Consider the following 19,123-nt stretch of genomic DNA (forward strand, 5'->3'; position numbering starts at 1 on the left):
GGCATGTCAGTGACTAACTTAGTTGGGGAGGGGAGGGGGGGGGAAAGAGAAGGCAAGAAAGGAGAAGTACAGTGGGAAGAAAGGAGGAGATGCACGCACACGGGCGTGTGTGTTTGTGTGTGTTTGCGTGTGTGTGTGCGTATATATACGGTGGGCCACATGTCACATTATCGGAGTTTCTATCGAACACTGCGGTGAAGAGGGGCGGGGGGACGACGCGTCGCGTGCGCCGGTGTGGCGCCGGCGTGAGTTGCTGCTGCTGCTGCTGCTGCTGCTGCTGCACCTGGCAGCTGCTCTTTCCCTCCTTCCTATCTCTCTCTATCTTGCTTGCCTCCGCTGTGTCTCTCTCCCTGCGTGTTGGTTTTCTTCTCCAAGGAAACCAACACCCCCTCCCCCTCCCTCCCTACCCACAGAAACAGCGATCACCATCGCGGCGGCAGCAGCAACACAAGTGAGACATCGCAGTCACCGCGGGCCCGCAGCCTACGACGGCAGCGTCCCCGCCGCTGCCGCCGCCGCCGCCGCCGCCTTTGCCGTCCACAGTTACGGCGAGTAGTAGTAGAATAAGAAGAAGGGAGCATTCCAAGCAGGAAGCCTCCTTTAGTTGTCGTTTTTTTTTTAGTTGGTTTGTTTGTTTGTTTTTCTCCTTAAGGGCGGGACACGCAAAAAAAAAAGGCGCACGCACATACACATACACGTATATATATATATTTATTTATATATAGACCTTCCCTTTCCTGCCGTCGGGGCCCGTAGACCCGCGCACGCATACATCGTTGCAGAGGGAGAGGGAGCGATCATAGCGCCCGGCGCGACTGCCAGCATTGTCCTTGCGCGTACTGCCGGTGAAGGGGCTGCGGGAGTCCTGGCGGGCCGATGGGGAAGCCGGAGGGCATCCGTATCTTCCTGCGCCTCCGCCCCGCCGCGAAGGGGCAGCCGCTCCTCGGCAACGGCGGCGGCGGGGACGCAGAAGCGTGCGGGTACGCGGTGGAGCACACCTTTGAGCAGTCGACGGTGCACTTCCACGTAGACCGCCGCGCCGAGGCGGATGTGGTGAACAACGCGAGGGAGGACTACCGCTTCACCTTCCGCCGCGCCTTCGAGCCGAGCGCGACGCAGGAGGAGGTGTTCAACGTCGTCGCGAAGGACTGCGTCGTGGCGGCGCTGGACGGCTACAACAGCACCATCTTCGCCTACGGGCAGACCGGCAGCGGCAAGACGTACAGCATCACCGGCGGCGCCGAGAGCTACGAGGACCGCGGCATCATCCCACGCGCGCTGGCGCTCGTCTACGACGAGGTGGCGCGGCGGCAGCGGGAGGAGACGTGGAGCATCGCCGTGTCGTACCTGCAGATCTACAACGACAAGGGGCAGGACCTGCTCAACCACGGCCGCGACGCGCGGCGGCTGGAGGACCTCCCCGCCGTCACCATCCACGACGCGGACGAGGAGGAGGTGCTGCTGAAGGGGCTCGCCCAGCACGGGGCGCCCAACGTGGAGGAGGCCCTCAACCTGCTCTTCCTCGGCGACACCAACCGGCTCTACTGTGAGACGCCGATGAACAAGACCTCCTCACGCTCGCACTGCGTCTTTACGATTTACCTCGAGGCCCGCGCCCACGGCTCGTCTGTGGTGCGCCGCTCCAAGCTGAACCTCGTCGACCTCGCCGGCAGCGAGCGGGTGGCAAAGTCGGGGGTGACTGGGACGGTGCTGACGGAGGCGAAGCACATCAACCTCTCCCTGCACTACCTGGAGCAGGTCATCATGGCGCTCAGCGAGCAGGCCAGCGGGAGGCGCGAGCACGTGCCCTTTCGCAACTCCTTCATGACGATGGTGCTGCGGGACTCGCTCGGGGGGAACTGCCGCACAAGCATGCTCGCCACCGCCCACCCCTCCCTTGACCACCTGCCGGAGACGATCAGCACCTGCCGCTTTGCGCAGCGCGTGGCGCTGATTCGCCAGAACGCCCACATCAACGAAGAGGTGGATCCGCATCTGCTGGTGCGGAAGCTCAAGGTGGAGCTGCAGCAGCTGCGGGATCAGCTGGCGTTCTACACCAAAGACGGCGGCGGCGCCCCCGACCGAGAGCTCACCGACGACGAAAAGCAGCGGTGCCAGGAGATGGTGCGGCGCTACGTCGCCGACACCGGCAGCGATGCCCGCATTGAGGGCTTTGAGGGGGACTTGGCACGCATTTACTACTGCTTTGACGTGATGAAGCGCATGCTGGCTAGCGGCGGCGGCGGCGGTGGTGGCGGTGGCGGCGGCGGCCTTAACTCCTCCGCTCGCTCCCAGCCGACGCAGCAGCAGCAGCAGCAGCAGCAGTTGGAGGTTTACCGTGCCCGCATCGACGCGCTGGAGTTGAGCCTGCAGCAGAAGGAGAATGAGATGAACATGCTCTTTGGCGTCCTGCAGAAGACGCAGCGGGCACAGTTTAACGTAGAGACGCAGACAGGCGCCACAGTGGACGCGGCGTACTGCAGCGGCAGTATCGTGAGCAAAAACAACAACAACAACGGCGTCGGCGGAGGCGACGCCGCCGGTGCCAGCGCGGAAGCCGCCCCACAGGGAATAGTACCATTGTCGCCATCGCAGCCGCGGCCGTCGCCTGAAAACGGGAGTCAAGCTGCCGTGAGTTCTTACCGACGTGCGCTGCACGACCGACTTGAGCCGGCGCAGGCCACCGCCGTCGATGAGTTCTTCCGCAAGCAGGAGCAGCTCAATGAGGTGTACGACCTCTCCGCCCTCACGGACGCGGATCTGCTGAAGGACCGTGCCACCGCCTTTGAGGCCTTCCATCGCTCCTACCGCCACTGCGCCGAGATGGAGGGCAACAAGCGGGAGCTGAAGCAGCGGTACGACGCCTGCAAGACCACAGCCCGGCAGCTCAACGACGCAGTGGACCGCATCAAGCACCTGAAGGGGCACATTCAGCGCCTGCGCGCGGAGCGGGCGTTGCAGGGGGTGGAGACGATGGATGCCGCGGAGCGGTCCGCGCTGGAGGAGCTGACGGCAACGAAGGCCACCTACAACGACCTCGCCACCTCGCTGCGGCGGCAGAAGGAGGAGATTGACGCCATGCACCTCTTCATGAAGCGGTCCCAGGAGCAGTTGACGCGCGACTTCGAGGACTGGCTGCAGATCCGGCAGAAGCAGCTCGCCATGGCAACGAGCGGGGGGGCGAACGCCGCCCCCGCCCCAACGACGAGCATCAGCCCGGCCTCCGCCCCCTCCGCGTCCTCCCCGCTCTTCACGCGGCATAATTTCCTGCAGTCCGCGCCACAGCAGCAGCAAGCGACGCAGCGGCTTGTATCGTCCATGCCAAACATGCCCTCTGAGCTCCCGCCGCTGCGGGAGGAGACGATGACGTCGGCGCGGACTTGGAATGGCAGCAAGTGGGCCTCCGTGAATAGGCTGCCGAACGAGATGGGCGGAAACAGCAGCTCGTCGGCGATGTCGCAGGTAAACGCCCCCGCCGACCCTTTGCGGCCACACCCGGTCATCTCATCCCGTACACCGCTCACGCCGCTGAACCGCGCCCCGGTAGGGAACAACGGCTGGACAGAAGCGGAGGCCTCCGCGTCGCTGGCGCTTCCCGTGAGTCAGGTAGGGAGCAACGGCGAGGCCCCGAACCCCTACGCCCCGGGGCACCTCTCCACAGGGGACGCGGCCGCGGATAAGCAGCTCGCCGCGTTGTACAAGGCGCGGGATGCCATGCGTCAGCGCTTTCAGTCGTAATCTCCCTGGTCCTACGCGTACAGGTGAAGCTATACGTGTCTGGCTGGTGATAGAAACGAATTCCAGGGATCCTGTAGAAAAGTGCGGAAGAGAAACACAACAAGCACAAACTCCAAATGTCCTGGCTTGGGCGTGAGTGTGTATTTTGCGCGCATAAAACAGGGTTTCTGTGCTGGTTGCTATTCTTCTTTTCTTTTTTTTTGTTTGGCGGCTTCCCTGCCTCTTTGGATTTCGTGAGTTGCGGGGTTTTGCATTTCGCACATGGATGTGCTTCCCCAGTGCCCCCGCTGAAGGACACGGCGTGGACGGCTAATAATGAACGGTATGCGTGGTCCCTTCTGCTGGCGCTGCCGCTCCTTTGATAGGGGGAGTGGGGATGCCGTGCGCTCTGGCGTACGCAGGGGTCTCGGCCACGCCTAGTGCTCATGTGTAGTGTCACCCTGTGTCTGTGTATCCTTAAACGGTGGCTGTACATTCCGAAGGGAGAGAGAGAGAAAGAAAGAAAGACGTCTGTGTGTGTATGCGTGTGTGTGTGAGAGAGAGCTCCATCCTATCCCCGGCTGTCACTCCCGCGGACACACACTCTTCCCCCACCCACCCCCTCCTCTCTTGCTCTTGCTTTTTATTTGTGTGTGTGTATGTATGTGTGCCTGTGTGTTCTCCCGCGCCGGCGGCAGCGGAGGTTGGTGGCAAAGCATAGGCGAGTGTGTGAGGATAGGGGGCGAAGGACAAAAGACGGGGCCGCAAAAAAAAAACAGCAAAAATGCCTCCCAAGCTAAAGCGGCGGGTGCCGGAGGATCCCAACAACACATGGAATCATCAGCTGATGCAGGCGTGTTTGCAGTACAGTGTGACGGAGGCGGAGGCGGTGCTGGAAAATGGTGCAGACCCCGTGGTGGCTTGTGAGGAGGTGCCGTTCTACAAGGACCCGCTCCCGCCGCTTATCGCGCTGCTCCTGCAAGGCCGTTACACCACCGAGTCTGTGGCCATGATGCAGTGGCTGCTGAACCACGGCGCCTCTGTGTCGAAGTTTTTTCCACTGCATGGGAAGGAGTTTCAGACGAGGCCGGGTGAAACAGGGACGATTCTGCACTTATTTGTGGAGTTGGGGCAGCCGGCGCTCCTAATGGATCTACTCATGCTGGTGGGTGAGCCGCGGCCGCCGCCGGGGTCGCTGCAGAAGCGCCTGGGACGTCCTGACCGCGCGGGTAACCCGGCGGCATTGATCTCCAGCGCTGGGGCGTCTGTCACGGGGCCGCCGTCGCGCGGGCGCCAGGGCAGCGTGCCGGGGGGCGCCGCAAAGCGCAGCGCCCGTGGATCGCGCCCCACAACCTCCGTTGGCGCCACGGCGCCAACCCACGGCGTCGACACCGTCTTCCACCTGGATGGGGCGGGGATCGACTTTGAGGCCCGCACCTCCGTGAATGGCTGGACCGCGATGGATCTCGCCCTGCGGCGCGGGGATGCGGCGGCGGTGCAGCTCCTCCTCTACTACGGCGCGCCGGGCGTGTTTCACCGCCTTGTGAACGGCATGCAGACCGCCCTTGCGCGTGCCTGCGCGACGGGTGACAGGGAGCTGGTGGAGCTCCTGCTGGATGCGGGGGACGCGATTGGGCAAATCTCGCTGGACGGCCGCTACACGTTGATCCACTACGCTGCGGGGCAGCCAGCCGTCCTGGATGCGCTGCTGGCGCGCGGCCTCTCCATCGATGCGGTGAACGCGTTCGGCGAGACGGCGCTCGTCTCGCTCATTTGTTACGGGCAGGGCATGAACGGCGAGTACGCCATCCGTGAGACCCCGCGGCAGTCCGACGCACAAAAGCTGTCGGCGCTGCCAACGCCGGCGCTGCAGAATTATATTTTAACCCCCTTGCCGCCGCTTGCAGTGCCCTCCTCGCGGATGCTGAAGTCTGTCAGTGCCACTTCGGCAGGGATGGGGGCGGATATAGACTTTCCCTGCCCCCCTCCCGTCGCCGACGCGTGGTGGTACTTTGCATCCAACTGCAATGCGTGGGTGATGATACAGAACTTGTGCGAGCGTGGCGCAGACGTGCACGGCGATGCACCGCGGGAGGAGTTGCGGAAGGTAGAAAAACGGGCAGAAATGAACAAGTACAGGGAAGCTGTGGTGCCATCGCACCTGCCGCCTGCCTCCTCCTCAGTTAGCTACAGTCGGTTGGCATCGGAGCAGAGCGACAGCCTGGAGCCCATGCATGTCAGCGTGAGCCTGGAGGGCGCGAGTGCCCTTGACGTGCACGCGGGAGGCGGCGTGGCCGCCGAGAAGGACGCGACGCTGCCCAGCATGCCGTTTGTCACACACTTGACCCCGTTGATGCACGCCATTGTGGCGTACCACCCGGAGCTGATTCGACGCCTCGCGGTCGAATACCACGCGGATCCAATGGTGGAGGATGCGAAGGGAGCCTGCGCGCTACACTACGCCGCCGTCGCACGGCACCCAAGTGTGATGGAGCTACTCATCTCCCCGCTGGTGCTCCCCACCCACGCAAACTTTGACATTAATGTGCAGGACTGCCTGGGGCGGACGCCGCTGCACTACGCCGTGATGCACGGCAACAGCGGGGTGGTGCGGGCGCTGCTAAACACCTGCACTTCCCTGAATGCCGGAAAGACGGACTACGCGGGGCGCACCGCCCTGCACCTCGCCGTCCTGGCCGGCGAGGCCCAAATCTTGGAGCTCCTCCTGAAACACGGCGAGAGCGTCGCGACGGAGACGCAGAGTACGACCTCGGCGCCCTCCACCCGCAAGAAGTCCTCCATTGCGCGGAGAAAGGCCCGACCGACGGCGGTGGGCGAATTCCACGCCGTCGAGCCCACCGCGGTGATCGACGTGGAGGCGGAGGACTCGTTGGCCAGCCAGACGGCGCTGGAAATGGCGGTCTGCACCACCCGCGACGCGGCGATTGCGCGTCTGCTGCTGACGATTGGGTATGCCTCCGTGCGACACCCCAGCGGGCTGCCACTGGGTGGCTCGCTGCTGCACCGCGCCGTGGTCGATGGCTCGATGGAAATCATGCTGCTGCTGCTGGACAACTTCTCCGACCCCAACGAAACGGACAACCTGGAGCAGACCCCGCTGCACCTTGCGGCGCAGTCGACGCTGCCGCAGGCGTGCGACATGGTGCGTGAGCTCCTGCGCTTCGGGGCGGCGCCGGAGGCGCGGAGCGGGTGCACGCTAGACACCCCCATCCTCATCGCCGCGCGTCGCGGGGAGGCGGAGATGCTGCACCTCCTGCTGCATCAGCAGGAGGAGTTTGTCTACGGCAGGAGCCTACACTCGCACGGGACGAGGGGGTTGCAGCGGGATCGCTCGCGGCACGCCGCACGGGGTCGGCAGACAAACAACTCCTCGTCCCTGCCAAGCCGCCGCAGTGGCCGGCAGAAGCAGCCCTCACCCATGCAGTCGTCGCAGCGGCGCGGTCGTCAAAAGCAGCAGCACTCGCCTGGGAACAACGGCTCCATCCTCTCCGAGGGAAACGAGAACTCCAGCCTCGACGCTGCCGGCGCCGGCGCCGGCGCCGGCGGCAACGACAGCGTGGACCCCCGACAGCGGGGCTCGAACAACATTCCGGGGGCGACGCCTTCTGGCGGCGCCACCACCGCCTCGGTGGAGGGCGGCAACTTCTCTGGCACGAGTGTGGAGTTGCCCGTGAAGAAGCTCTCGCTGAGTCCACAGCACCTGTTGCTCACCGACGGTCAGGTGCGGACGGCGCTGCACCATCTGTGCTCCCACAGTGAGGCGGCAACGCAGGCCGCACTGTTGCCGGTTATCCGCGAGGTGCTTGGGTGTGCGCTGGGGCCGACCCTGGCTCTGCAGGTGGACGCCGACGGTCGACTGCCGCTTCACAACGCCTGTGCCGCCGGCTACGTTGAGGCGGTGCGCGAGCTGCTCAGGCGCGACGACGGAAGCGGTGCCTTCTTCCTGGACGCGCGTGGGTGTCTCCCGCTGCACTACGCCGTGCTGGCCAACCACGCCCCCAGCCTACTGAACCTTGTGCAGTGTGTCGGGGGGTGGCTGCCCTGCGTGCTTAAGGGCGGCGCGGCGGCGGTGGACGACGGTCACCTGGTCCCCATCACCGATCGCCTCCTGCGGCAGCAAACCCATCCACAGCAGTCGGAGTATGACGAGGTTGAGGGGCAGCCGCCGCCCTACCCACGCCGCTGCGGCGTGAACCCGCTGCGTGCGGATGGGCGCCGCAACACCACGATCCGCACGGTCTGGGAGTACCTGAACGTCCATGATGGCATGGGCCGCACGCCCCTGTTGCTCGCGGCCGAGTTGGGCCATCTGCAGGCCAGCAAGGCTCTGATGTCTTTACTGCTGATGCACACCAAGTCACGGCGTCCGCACCTGGAGCAGGCCACCTCCCCGTGCAACGCCACAATGCCGCTGGTTGTGTTTCGCGAGGTCGTGGATAGCTCCTCCTCCTCGCTGGGGGTGCCGGCGTCCTGAGGCGCGGCGGCAGAGCAACAAGGGGTGTATAGTTCTTGCGCCTCATTGCCGCCGCCGCCGCCGCCGCCGCCGCGATGGATGCGGAGGAATGTACATTAGACCCCACACTCCACCCGCACCAAAACATTAAGGAAGAAGGAGAGAAAAAAAAACGGGAAATGAAACTGTGTGTATATATGAAGAAGAAAAAAAAAAGAAGGCAAGCGGAGAGGGGGGACAAGGCCTGCTTCTACACAACTATTCATACACATTTGTATAAGTATTTCCCCACCGCACCCTTCTTCTTTGTAGCTTTGCGAAGTGAAATTTTCATTTGTATTATTATTATTTGATGCAGCTTCTGCTGCTGGGCTCGCATGTTTTTATTGCCCTTCTTTCTGTATGTGTCCGTGTTGCCCTCCTCCTACCCCCCCCCTACCCACACACACACACACACGTCGCAGCTGTACTTCTCAAGCGGGAACCGCGTGCATACACAAATACACCCTACATAGGAAGCAGGGACAAGCCTGTTGTTTATAATATAATCCACCTCCCCGCGGCAGCGGCAACGAGAGGGAGAAATGGGCGTTGGGCAGAGTCGGGAGTTGCTCGGGAAGGTTAGCGAGGACCGTGTGTTTGTCTGCACCAACCGCGAGGAGCTACTTGAACTCTTGTCGACGATGCAGCAGGCGCTTTCGGCGCCAGCCGAGGCGGGAAGTGAGGGCGGCGTAGATGACGCGGCACCCGAGAGCCCGGGAGAAGCAGCAGCGGCGGCTGCGGCGTGCGTGCCTGTGGAGGAGGTCCGGGTGCCGAACCACTACCTCGGCGACGACGGTCTCCTCCTGGCGCACCCCGGCGTGCTGCAGCTGCTCGCCGCCAGCCCCGCGCTGCGGCTGCTCGACGTCGCCTACAACGCCCTCACCGTCCGCGCGGCGGAGGCGCTCGCCGGCGGCAGCGGCACCCCACCGAATCTGCTCTCGCTGAATCTCGCCGGCAACCACATGGGGCGCGCGGGGTGCGAGAAAATTGCGGCTTTTCTCTCCACGAACCCGCCGCTTCGCGAGCTTTCGCTCTTCCACAACGGCCTCTACGACAGTGACGTGGAGCCGATACTCCGCTCGCTTGCCGGGCAGAACACCCGGCTGCGGCTGCTCAACCTCGACTGCAACTTCCTCACCGGGGCGTTCCTGCGGGTGCTGCTGGAGGTGCTGCGCTCCAACACCACCCTCGCCGTCGTTTTGTTTGACGGGCCGTACCACCCGGAGACGCTGGAGTCACTGCGTCCGGCGGCGCCCGTAGCTTTGGCTCCTGGCGAAGCGGACACCGCCGCCAACGCGCGTGCCTCGCTGCGGAAAAAACTTCTGCGTGCGGACCTCGCAGGGCGGCCGCCGTTCCCGGCTGACCTCGCGCAGGAGGTGGAGGCCATTCTTGCCCCACGGCGCGCGGAATACCTGGCCGAGCTGCAGGCGGAGAGAGAGGCGGCGGCGAGAAGCATGGCGGAGGCGGAGGCAGCGGCGGCCGCAGCTGCAGCCGCACTCCGCTGTGAGGACGCCGCCTGCTCGGCGGCAGAGATTGAACTCTCCACTGCGGATGGGGAGGGGATGGACGGCGACGCGGAACAACTGCCTGCCGACGCAGACGCGGACGCGCAAGCGACCGGGGCGCACTCGAAAGACGGCCATGCGTTGGCCTCCTCCTCCCACTCGCGCCTGGCAGCCTTAGAAGGGGGGCGGCAGAAGGTGAGCTTCCTAGACCGCGTGCGCCACGGCCGGTCGCCCGCGCCGGCCTCCTCGAAGGAGCATCGGCGAAGTCCCACCGCCAGTAGGGCGTCGCCGGCGCCGTCGCTGAAAACGCGGCTCGTTACGGGGCGAGAGCTATACAACGGGTTTGATCGACTAGCACTCTTGCCAGGGAGTCACATTATGGGCGCCAAAACGGTCTGGCACAAAATCACCGGCCCGCCATGCCGGCTGCGTGCATGTTGGTGCGATCCACGCGACGTAGCGGCGCCGTACGCGGGCGTGCTGCACTACCACTGCAAGCACGAACCCATCGGAGGGGACCTGGGGGACATGAGTACCGAGGGCAAGCGGCTAGAGAGCAGCAAGAAGATGACGCAAGGAGCCCCTCAGCGGGTGCTGCAGCACGTCATTAGCCAGGTTTCGAAGGATACTTCTAATGGGAAACATATTCCATACGACGGTTGCAAGGAAACTGGTCACCGCTGTGAATCCATTGGCTTCTACGGCAATCCAAGGCCAGACAGGAGCTCCGTATACTTCTTTGCGAGTCCCCATCCACTGAAAGCAAACGTCGTCGAAGCTGTCTCGGGTGCCACTTGAGGAGTTAAAATACGAGTTGCTTCGGACCATGTACATTTCAACAGTTGAACAGCATTTGTTGTCTGCCGTAGTGAGACGCCTACGTGTTTTATAACTCGCGCTGTGTGTGTGTGTGAGGGCTTTTTTTTTCTGCGGCTGGTCCCAACAGCGAGACGGAAGCCGAAAGAGAGCAAAAGAAAAAAAAAGTGGTGGGGCCGGGGGAGGGGCTCGGGAGGGGAGCATTGCACTGCATGTAAATAGTGGTGGCATTCGTAAAACAATGCGTCGTGGCCGTAGGACCTCTACATGGCCGAATAGACCCTCGTTGATGTTTCCCGTGAAACCGCGGCTTTCTTCCTTATTTAGTTTGTGTATGATTTTTTTTCTTTTTTGACGGGCCCTCGTGTGTGCGTCTCTCATGCTCAGGCGTTTTTAGGGGACGTGTCTTGTTTTGTGTCGTTGTGGAAGTGTGCATGGAAGCATCTTTTTGTTGCTGCTGTTTATTCTTCTTCTTCTTCTTTTTTTGATTGCATGCCGCCACGCTTCTCCGCCCATTCCTCTCCGCTGCCTCGCTGAAAGGAAGAGGAGGTGGGCGTGCGTGTGTGTGTTTGGAGTGGGAGGGAGAAGAAAAAAGAAAAGAAAAAAAACTGGGGCCGGCTGTGGGCGGCGGTGCATGTTGTGTCTGTGACCGGGGCCCACCAGACGACGAGGAGGAGACAGCGGGGCACGCACGCACGCACCCGCACACGAACATACGGGGCGCACGCTTCAGCTGCGTCGGGCCGCGGTGCCGTGCGCAGTGCGGCGGCAGGGAAGAGGAAGAGGAAGCGGGGGCAGCGAGGGAGGGGGGCGGTAGGGGGTGTGCGTCGCCATGCGGCGAACCGGTGGGCGGAGGGGACTGTGGGACTCTGTGAAGGCGTACTGGCGCTGGAAGCAGTCAAACGTCACGGCGGCCGCGTCGGCGGCTGCAGATAAAGCCGCTCAAGACGGCGGGAACGGGGGCGCGTCGAGGCCGCGCTTACTTTCCCCCGTGCAGCCCTCCTCATCGCCGCTGCAGGCGGTGACGGGCGTCGTGCACGACCGTCGCTCCTGCAAGCGCTTTGACCCGACGCGGCCGGTGGACCTCGAGGTGCTGGAGGACCTTCTCGCCATGACGACGCGGGCTCCCACGGCGCTGAACCTGCAGCCGTGGGTGGCCGTCGTGGTGCACGAGGCGGAGCAGCGGGCGGCGCTGGCAGACGCGGCGCTCGGCCAACCGCAACCCCGCGACGCCCCGGTGACGGTTGTGTTTGCGGGCGACATGGAGCCGGAGCGCAACGCCCCGGCGGCGCTGGAGCTGGGGCTTGAGAGCGGCTACTACCACCCAATGTACGGCGCGGGCTACCTGCGGAGCGCGTACTACCTGCTCCACGGCGGTCCAATGGAGTCCATGTCGCACGCCAAGTCACTCGTGTCGACGTGGTATAGCGAAACCACGGGCCAGGCGATGCTGTCGGTCCCGACAAACAAGCAGGCGTACGCGTGGAAGCAGGCGATGATACCGGCGACGACGTTTCTCTACCTTGCCACAGCGGCGGGGTTTGACACGGCCATTCTTGAGGGCTTTGACGAGGCGCAAGTGAGGCGGGTTGCCGGGTTGCCGGCGCGCTTCACTGTGCCGGTGATTATAAGCGTTGGACACGGCGCGGAGCACGGGTTTCACTCCGTGCGCAGCCCACGCTTCCACACGCGGCACTTGATCCGCTGGGGGAAGTTTTGAGGAAGGACAAACTGTAGCGAGAAGAAGAAGCCACCGCCGCCGCTTCGCAGTGGCGGGACCGTGGGAGGAGGGAGGGAGGACTAACAAGTGGTGTGTGTTGACTGCGTTGCAGCAGTGGAGCCACAGTAAACAAAAGAAAACAGAAAAAAAAACAGGCGGCGATGTGGGCGATGGGAGCGGAACAAACGAAGCGTCGGTGGCGCATCGGGGCGCGTGAATGTTGCGAATGGGCAGCCCGCCGCCTCTGTCTTCTCCCTCTCTCTCCGTTTGTGTGCGTGTGTGTGTGTTGATGTGCCCTGCGGCTCTCCCCGTCCCTCTCTCTCTCTTGTTCCCTTCTCCGCGTGCGTTGGAGCAAGTAGGGGGGGGGGGACGGACTCGTCCCCGGCCACGGCAGCAAGAAGAAAAACCAAAAAAGAAGACGAAAAAAGAAAGAGGAAGTAGGCGGCAGCGCACCGGCGGGTTGCCAGCGATGGACTCCGCCGGTTCGTCGATTGTGTTTCAGGTGCGCAGCGGCTCGAAGGAGGTCAGTTTCTGCGGCTCGGAGAGCCCCGGCAACGCCCTGCACCTCCTCGACGACGCGGACAGTGACAGTGACTGGAGCTGCACCCTCGGCGCCACGCCGGCGCCGTCGCGGTCCCCCAACCGAGGGGAGCGGGACGGCACGCACGTGTCCGGCGAGGAGTTGCGAGTTTCACCCGTGCCGTCGTCACTCGTTGGGGGTGCCACCGCCGCGGCGCCCCCACGCAGGCAGCCACAACCTGCAGCAGCAGCGGCGGCGGTGCCAAGGCCGTTGCAGGGCAACTGTAGCAACGGGAGCATGGCGGCGGCGCGTGGTGGCGGTCGAGGGCAGCGGGAACACCCCGGACAACGCGGCGGTGTGGCAAACACGCAGCTGCGCGACACGGTCGCCCCGGTGCCTGTCGTGGTCCCCGCGCCGAGTCGACTGGTGGATGACAAGATGGGCGGCTGCATGGGCAACTGCGGGCTTAAGACTGCGTTCCCGTTTTTTAGAAACCTTCGCCGCAAGCTCGCATCAAAGAAGAAAAGGAAGAGTAAAGAGGGCGAGGCGGGCAGTGGGTATGTAGAGGTGCCTGCAGAAGCGACGACGAGGGTAGAGGAAGTGGCAGTGCCGGCGGATGCCCCACGGCTCATCCCCGGCGAGGCTCCGTCGCCTTCCGCCGCCGCTGCGTCTGAGCGCAAGGAGGCGTGCGACGACCCGTTGAGGCCGGAGCCACGTGCGAGCTGTACAGAAGTGGAGAGGGACCGCGGGGAACCGCGAGTTCCCGACGCTGCGGCACCGCCTGCTCCGACGCACGGTGGCGCAGCAAAGGGGAAGGATGTTTCCGAGACACAGGAGGCGGAAAGGCAGGAAGGGACCGGCGGCAGCAGTGCGGAGGAGAATATAGAGCAAGCGAGCACAGCCGCCAAAGCCTTGCCATCGTTAGAGGCAACACCGCCGTTAGCCGCGTCGCCGTCTACCGTGAGCCCGTCACTCAACCTTCCCAGCGTATCGCCGCTGCGGGAGGCGGAAGCGGTGGGGGAGGGACTCGCAACGCCGATTTGGCACGCGGACGGGGACTCCGTGCAGGATGCCGTCCCCCTCCGCTTTGAATTCGAGGGGCTGGAGGGAGTGGCGGACAAGGAAAAGGAAAAGGAGACGGAGGAAGACGGCAGTGAGCTGGCGTCCCCTCACTGCCTCCCCTTCGCCCCGCTGGAGGGCGAGGCGGCGGGGCTGCCCGGCACCCCCGTCCTCGTCATCCCCGTCGCAGAGCACTGCGTGCCCTCGCCCTCCACGGCCACCGGGGCCTCCGCGAGCCCCGCCACCAAGACGACGACGGAGGAATTCCGGCGAGAAGCGCCGGTTGGCGCATTCAGTCTGGAGGCACGCGATAGTGGCCGGGAGGCTAAATGCCTCTTGGCGGGGGCCGCAGGAACGCCCACGCGTGCGACACGGCGGAGCATGAGCGGCAAGCGTGCTGCCTCGCATGCCACAACCTCAGCGCTTTTTGTGAGTGGAAGCACGGGCACGACGCACACGACCCAGCGGCAGGGGAAGTTAGGAGTGGACGAAGAGCAAGCGAATGATGGCGGTAGGAGGAAGAGCAACGGAACGAGGTCGCCAGCGGCGGTGAAGGCGGCCTCGGCAGGCAGCCACGCGGCCTCGTCTCCCTCCACGGGGCGCACCGCCAGCAGGTCGGTTGTACGACGGGCGCTGCAGCAGCAGCAGCAACAACGGCGAGAGAGCAGCAGGGCCGCCGCCGCCGCCGCCGCCGCCGCCGCCCGACAGGCGGTAGCGGCGAGGAGGAGTGTGCCAAAGTCACGGAGGACGGCAAGGCCGGCGGAGGTCGAGGCCTCAATAAGAGGCGAAAAGGGCGCTGAGCTGCAGGTGAATAACAGGGACGGCAGCAATAGTTCTCGTGAGGGGAGTGGTGTTTCTCCTGGTGGGGGTTCGTACGCAAGGCTAGCTGAGAAGCGGCGGGAATACATGCAGGCGGCAAAGTTCGCGGCCACCACCTACAGTACCGCCACCAGTCATAGCAGCAACGATGGGAACAGGCAGAAGGTGCCTACTGGCAGGCCAACATGTTCCGCCTTCCGAGAACCCGCCGCCGGGGTATGCCTCTCGCAGGAGATGCTGCAGGAGGGGGATGCAGCCTACTGGCGGCGCCTGGCTGCTCTGCTGCGGGCGACTGAGAAGAGAGGGGAAGGGCAAACGGAGGTCGTAGCGGTGGGGCGCCTAATTGGGACGCTGGCAGCCCGGCGTTCCCCCTACGCCGGGCTCACCTGGCGGGAGTTTAAGGCGCAGTTTTACCTGAGTAATAGTTTCTCGCTGGGGGCCTCCTCCCCGCCTTGCGCCAAAGGCACCGAGCCGACAACCGAGACGTGGGAGGATGTTCTTCTGCAGCTCTCCAAACTACTTCGGCCGTCGTGCGCCGCCTGCGGTCCCGACGCCCGTGAGTTGTGGATGTTGCAATTACTCTCCAGCGGCGGAAAGGAGTGGACTCTGCGGCAGCCTTCGCGGGAGTGGCTCTACGAGTCCGTCCCGCCCCTCACACAGAGGCCCTCCTCCGCCACCCCACTGCGGCCGCGGCCGACGTCGGCGTCACCCCTGCACGAGGACGCGTGTGGGAGCGGGGAGGCGTCGCACGCCTCGCAGCGCGGGACGACGGCGCGTGCGCTGGAGCACCACAGCCGTGCACCGGACACGGACTGCCTGCACGACGTCGAGGCCACGCCGCACGCGGCGCACCCGCCAGGTGGCTCCACCGGCGACAAGAGCGACAGTGCGGGCGGGACCCTCGCGCAGACCGTCGCCGCCAGGCCGGTTGCGGAGAGGGACTCGGACTCCTCCCGCCACTCCCCGTCGACGACGGCCGACGCCGCGGCGCAGCAGCAGCCGGGCGCCTCGTGTGCGCCGTCGCCCTGCGAACACGCCTGCCTTGACCCGGAGGCGATTCGTAGAAGAATGGCCGAGCTCGACGAGATGCTCGCGCGGCACGAGGAGGAGGAGGAGGAGGAAGTGGAGGGCGTCGAGAGTCGTCTGGCGAATGGCTGCGCGAGCACGACGGCACTTCTCCCGTCGGCTGCGGAGCTCGTCTCTGCCGCCGCCGGCGGCGTTGACAAGCCCCATGACGTGGACGGCGGCAGAGCGCGGGGGGCGGCGGCGGCGGTGGGGGAAGAAGACGCCGCCACTCGTATGGGCGAGCGATGGCGTCTGCAGGAGCGGTTGTTGGCCCTCGCCGCCGAGCGAAGCATGTTGGCGGATCAGCTGCGCATATTCGCCACCTACGATGAGGCAAAGAGGCAGTGCAGGAAGCCGAGGCCTGTGCGCGGGGCGCGGCCGCCGCAGGCAGATTCCGCCCCCGCAGCCTAGCCAGCCACGAACCACGGATACGGGCAGAGACTTTCTTCCTCTGCGGTTTCCTTATCTCGCTTCCTTTCTTGTGTTTGTGTTTATTGCGTCACGATGCGACGACGACGGCGGCGGCGGCGGCGAATGTATAGTTTACAACCACTACGACGCATGCTACCGCGCTGCGTATTATTATTAATGTCACTATTATCATGGCCCATCGCCTTCGCACTTTCATCAGTCTACACGCAGTTTCCGTTCGGTTGCGTCGCGTGTTTACCTTTCCCAATATGTATTTATATATGTGTATCCCCCTCCTCCCGCAACGACCTCACACGTGTTCATTTTGTTGTTCTCCTTGTTTCACATTCAGCGGGGCATGTCTATACATTATATAAATATACATATATGCATACATACATGTGTATATATATATATATATAATGTATAGCTGCATGCGCCTGACGTAGCGATGCAGGAAGAGTTGTTAGAAGCATGCATTTCTTTGCGCACCTCCCGTAGCTCCCATCATTGCATATATAAAGATATATGTATATCCGTCTCTCTCTCTCTCTCTCTCTCTCTCTGTCTCTGTGCGTGTATTTGTGGCGTGGTTTTTTTCCAGCCTCCTCGCCTTCTTCTTGCGCCGTCTGCCTGCGTGCACGCGTCTCCAGCACACCGCGGGTAATTTTATTTACTCGGTGATATAATTATTTACATAAACATCTGCCTCTTATCCCGTTTCTTCCTGCTGTTGTTGCTGTTGTTGTTGTTGTTGCTGTGCCCTTGGTGGTGGTATTAGGCTTCTTGGTGCTGCTCAAGGCAAAATCGCCTACGGTGCAATTCCGGCGGCTTAGTTATTAGTAGTTATTGCTATCACTTAGCATTCTCATTACCACCCACCACCCTTTTTTTTTTTTCCGGCTGCCTCGATGCCGCGGAAACCGTCCGCGACGGAGGCGCCCGCGGACGGCGGTGTCGTCGCCGTCGTCCAGGCGCACCCCCGCCCCGACGCGGTGACGGCGTTCCAGAGCGCGCTGCAGGTGCGGCGCGTCGCGGAGGTGGCGCTCCCCGCCACCGCCGCCGCCGCCACCACCAGCACCACGGCGGCGGCGGACGACGTCCTGCAGCTGCGCTTCCCCATGCCGCCGCGCTTTCAGCGGGACTCCGTGCAGGTGCGCTTTGACGAGCACACCGCCGCCCACGTCGTGCTGCGCGGGGTCCTCTTTGAGTCCACCCCCGCGGCGGAAGACGCGGCGGCCGCGCGGCAGCAGCGGCAGCGGGAAGGGGAGAAGGTCAAGGCGCAGATCCGCGAGGTCGAGCGGCGGCTGGAGCTCAATCGACTCGAGCAGCAGGCGGTGAACGATGAGGCGGACCTGCGCAGCCGCCTCTTCGCGCGTGTCTGCGGCCCCGTGACGGACGGCCTGCAGGCGGCGCTCGAGGTGGACTTCTGGGAGGCGCAGCTGGCGGAGTTGGAGGCGTCCACCGCAACCGCCTCGACGGAGCGGCGGCGGCTGCAAAAGGCCGCGAGCGACCTGCAGGCGGAGCTGGACCGTCTGCGGCAGCTCCTCTTCGAGGTGGGCCGCTCGTGTGACTCCCCCGACACCGACTCCGCCCCGGGCGACGAGGAGACCACCGCATGCATCTTGCTGAGGGTCGCCGAGGCGCTGCCGCGCGCGGTGGTGTACGTGTCCTACGTCTCCTACGGCGCCTCCTGGCGCGCCGAGTACGAGGTGGGGCTCGACAGCCAGCGGCAGTCGGTGACGCTGCGCTACAACGCCGTGGTGCAGGCCGACGCGGAGGAACTGCAGGACGTCGCCCTCACGCTCTCCTCCGCCGCCCCGCGCCGCGGCGCCGCGGAGCCGCGGCTGACGCCGTGGCGGCTTGCACCCGCGCCGGAGAAAAAGGCGCACCCCGAGATGCTGCTGTTTTCTTTGGCGTGCGCCGTCGACGACGGGGACGCGGCGGAGATCGAGACGGCCGCGGTCTCTGAGACGACGGGGATGGTGAACTTCGCCGTGCCGTCGCGCCACACGCTGCCGCGGGGCGGGGCGGAGCTCCGGGTGCCGCTCACCGTCCTGCAGTGGAAGGCGGCGGTGTCGTACGTGACGGTGCCCGCCGCCGCCGAGTCCGTCTTTGCCAAGGCGGTCTGCACCAACGCGAGCGACTACGCGCTGCTCCCGGGCGAGGCCGCCGTCACGCTCAACGGCGACTTTGTCGCGAACGCCTTCGTCGAACGCACCGCCCCTGGCGCGCAGCTCAGCCTGCACTTCGGCGTCGACAGCACGATCGAGGTCCGCCGCCAGCTTCGGCAGCAGCTCACCACGAACGTAAAGGCAAACCTCTTCGGACGCGAGGCGCAGCAGCGGCAGCTCTTCGCCTACGCCACGACCCTGACAAACCGGAAGCGGCAGGAGACCGTCACCGTCACGCTGCGGGAGCGCCTCCCGAAGTCGAACGAGCAGAAGCTCACCGTTCGCCTGCTACAGCCGAAGGACTACGCGACGAGCGCCGCCGACGACGACGGCAACGACGAACGCCGCCGCCGCCTGGAGGTGGACGGGGTGGTGGAGATGGAGCTGACACTGCGGCCCGACGAGAGCGTCGAGGTGCCGTTCGCCTTTGAAGTTGAGTCCCCCGCAGGCGCGCGAGTCTTTGGCCTGTGAGGCGCCCCACGTGCCGCCGCCTCACTTCCCACGCCTAGACTGGCACAGGCGGTGCTGGCGTGGGTCCCGCCGCACCCACAAGCCGGGTGCGCCCTTGCCTCCGCCTGGGAGCGGGGAGCGGGTTGTGTCCATCGTGTGTTTAAGACGAACTGTCGTGTGCTTCAAATATGTACGGGAATTGTTGTTGTTGTTTTTTTTGTTGTTCTTGTTGTTCTCTCGTATGAGGACCCTGCAAGGTGAGCTCGATGGTGAAAGACATTTTGCCTTCGCTGCATCGTCGTTGTTACTCCTTGTTTCTTCTTGCCGTCGTTGCCGTTGTGTGTGCGTCGA

The 19,123-nt window shown here is 64.1% G+C and overlaps 6 protein-coding genes across 6 annotated transcripts, besides 20 other annotated features; all 6 read left to right on the top strand.

Moving 5' to 3' along the window:
* Positions 1 to 105: 105 nt before the first annotated feature.
* Positions 106 to 141: a microsatellite.
* A 110-nt stretch (positions 142 to 251) lies between these two features.
* Positions 252 to 281: a microsatellite.
* Positions 282 to 293: 12 nt separating this feature from the next.
* Positions 294 to 352: a microsatellite.
* Positions 353 to 460: 108 nt separating this feature from the next.
* Positions 461 to 529: a microsatellite.
* An 80-nt stretch (positions 530 to 609) lies between these two features.
* Positions 610 to 641: a microsatellite.
* Positions 642 to 685: 44 nt separating this feature from the next.
* Positions 686 to 724: a microsatellite.
* A 152-nt stretch (positions 725 to 876) lies between these two features.
* On the top strand, positions 877 to 3,738 carry Tco025E_00335 (putative kinesin; the record flags this gene model as incomplete). Its single annotated transcript, XM_029367278.1, has 1 exon — positions 877 to 3,738. The coding sequence occupies one exon, from the start codon at positions 877 to 879 to the stop codon at positions 3,736 to 3,738; it is 2,862 nt and encodes a 953-aa protein (XP_029232611.1).
* Positions 3,739 to 4,222: 484 nt separating this feature from the next.
* Positions 4,223 to 4,245: a microsatellite.
* A 1-nt stretch (position 4,246) lies between these two features.
* Positions 4,247 to 4,273: a microsatellite.
* A 92-nt stretch (positions 4,274 to 4,365) lies between these two features.
* Positions 4,366 to 4,396: a microsatellite.
* Positions 4,397 to 4,501: 105 nt separating this feature from the next.
* Positions 4,502 to 8,212, top strand: Tco025E_00336 (uncharacterized protein; the record flags this gene model as incomplete). Its single annotated transcript, XM_029367279.1, has 1 exon — positions 4,502 to 8,212. One exon carries the CDS (start codon positions 4,502 to 4,504, stop codon positions 8,210 to 8,212), a length of 3,711 nt encoding a protein of 1,236 aa, XP_029232612.1.
* Positions 8,213 to 8,259: 47 nt separating this feature from the next.
* Positions 8,260 to 8,285: a microsatellite.
* Positions 8,286 to 8,628: 343 nt separating this feature from the next.
* Positions 8,629 to 8,648: a microsatellite.
* Positions 8,649 to 8,775: 127 nt separating this feature from the next.
* Tco025E_00337 (uncharacterized protein) lies at positions 8,776 to 10,536 on the top strand (the record flags this gene model as incomplete). The annotated part of the gene is made up of 1 exon (XM_029367280.1): positions 8,776 to 10,536. The coding sequence occupies one exon, from the start codon at positions 8,776 to 8,778 to the stop codon at positions 10,534 to 10,536; it is 1,761 nt and encodes a 586-aa protein (XP_029232613.1).
* Positions 10,537 to 10,997: 461 nt separating this feature from the next.
* Positions 10,998 to 11,038: a microsatellite.
* A 99-nt stretch (positions 11,039 to 11,137) lies between these two features.
* Positions 11,138 to 11,162: a microsatellite.
* A 77-nt stretch (positions 11,163 to 11,239) lies between these two features.
* Positions 11,240 to 11,282: a microsatellite.
* Positions 11,283 to 11,386: 104 nt separating this feature from the next.
* Tco025E_00338 (nitroreductase) lies at positions 11,387 to 12,274 on the top strand (the record flags this gene model as incomplete). Its single annotated transcript, XM_029367281.1, has 1 exon — positions 11,387 to 12,274. One exon carries the CDS (start codon positions 11,387 to 11,389, stop codon positions 12,272 to 12,274), a length of 888 nt encoding a protein of 295 aa, XP_029232614.1.
* A 265-nt stretch (positions 12,275 to 12,539) lies between these two features.
* Positions 12,540 to 12,568: a microsatellite.
* A 98-nt stretch (positions 12,569 to 12,666) lies between these two features.
* Positions 12,667 to 12,711: a sequence feature (A-rich).
* A 32-nt stretch (positions 12,712 to 12,743) lies between these two features.
* Tco025E_00339 (uncharacterized protein) lies at positions 12,744 to 16,148 on the top strand (the record flags this gene model as incomplete). Its single annotated transcript, XM_029367282.1, has 1 exon — positions 12,744 to 16,148. One exon carries the CDS (start codon positions 12,744 to 12,746, stop codon positions 16,146 to 16,148), a length of 3,405 nt encoding a protein of 1,134 aa, XP_029232615.1.
* Positions 16,149 to 16,511: 363 nt separating this feature from the next.
* Positions 16,512 to 16,577: a microsatellite.
* A 110-nt stretch (positions 16,578 to 16,687) lies between these two features.
* Positions 16,688 to 16,720: a microsatellite.
* A 156-nt stretch (positions 16,721 to 16,876) lies between these two features.
* Positions 16,877 to 16,909: a microsatellite.
* Positions 16,910 to 17,059: 150 nt separating this feature from the next.
* On the top strand, positions 17,060 to 18,793 carry Tco025E_00340 (uncharacterized protein; the record flags this gene model as incomplete). The annotated part of the gene is made up of 1 exon (XM_029367283.1): positions 17,060 to 18,793. One exon carries the CDS (start codon positions 17,060 to 17,062, stop codon positions 18,791 to 18,793), a length of 1,734 nt encoding a protein of 577 aa, XP_029232616.1.
* A 178-nt stretch (positions 18,794 to 18,971) lies between these two features.
* Positions 18,972 to 19,006: a microsatellite.
* The last annotated feature ends 117 nt before the right edge of the window (positions 19,007 to 19,123 follow it).

This window comes from Trypanosoma conorhini (assembly GCF_003719485.1).
Source record: "Trypanosoma conorhini strain 025E chromosome Unknown Tco_14.4_contig_00007, whole genome shotgun sequence".
Classification (NCBI taxonomy): Eukaryota; Euglenozoa; class Kinetoplastea; order Trypanosomatida; family Trypanosomatidae; genus Trypanosoma; species Trypanosoma conorhini.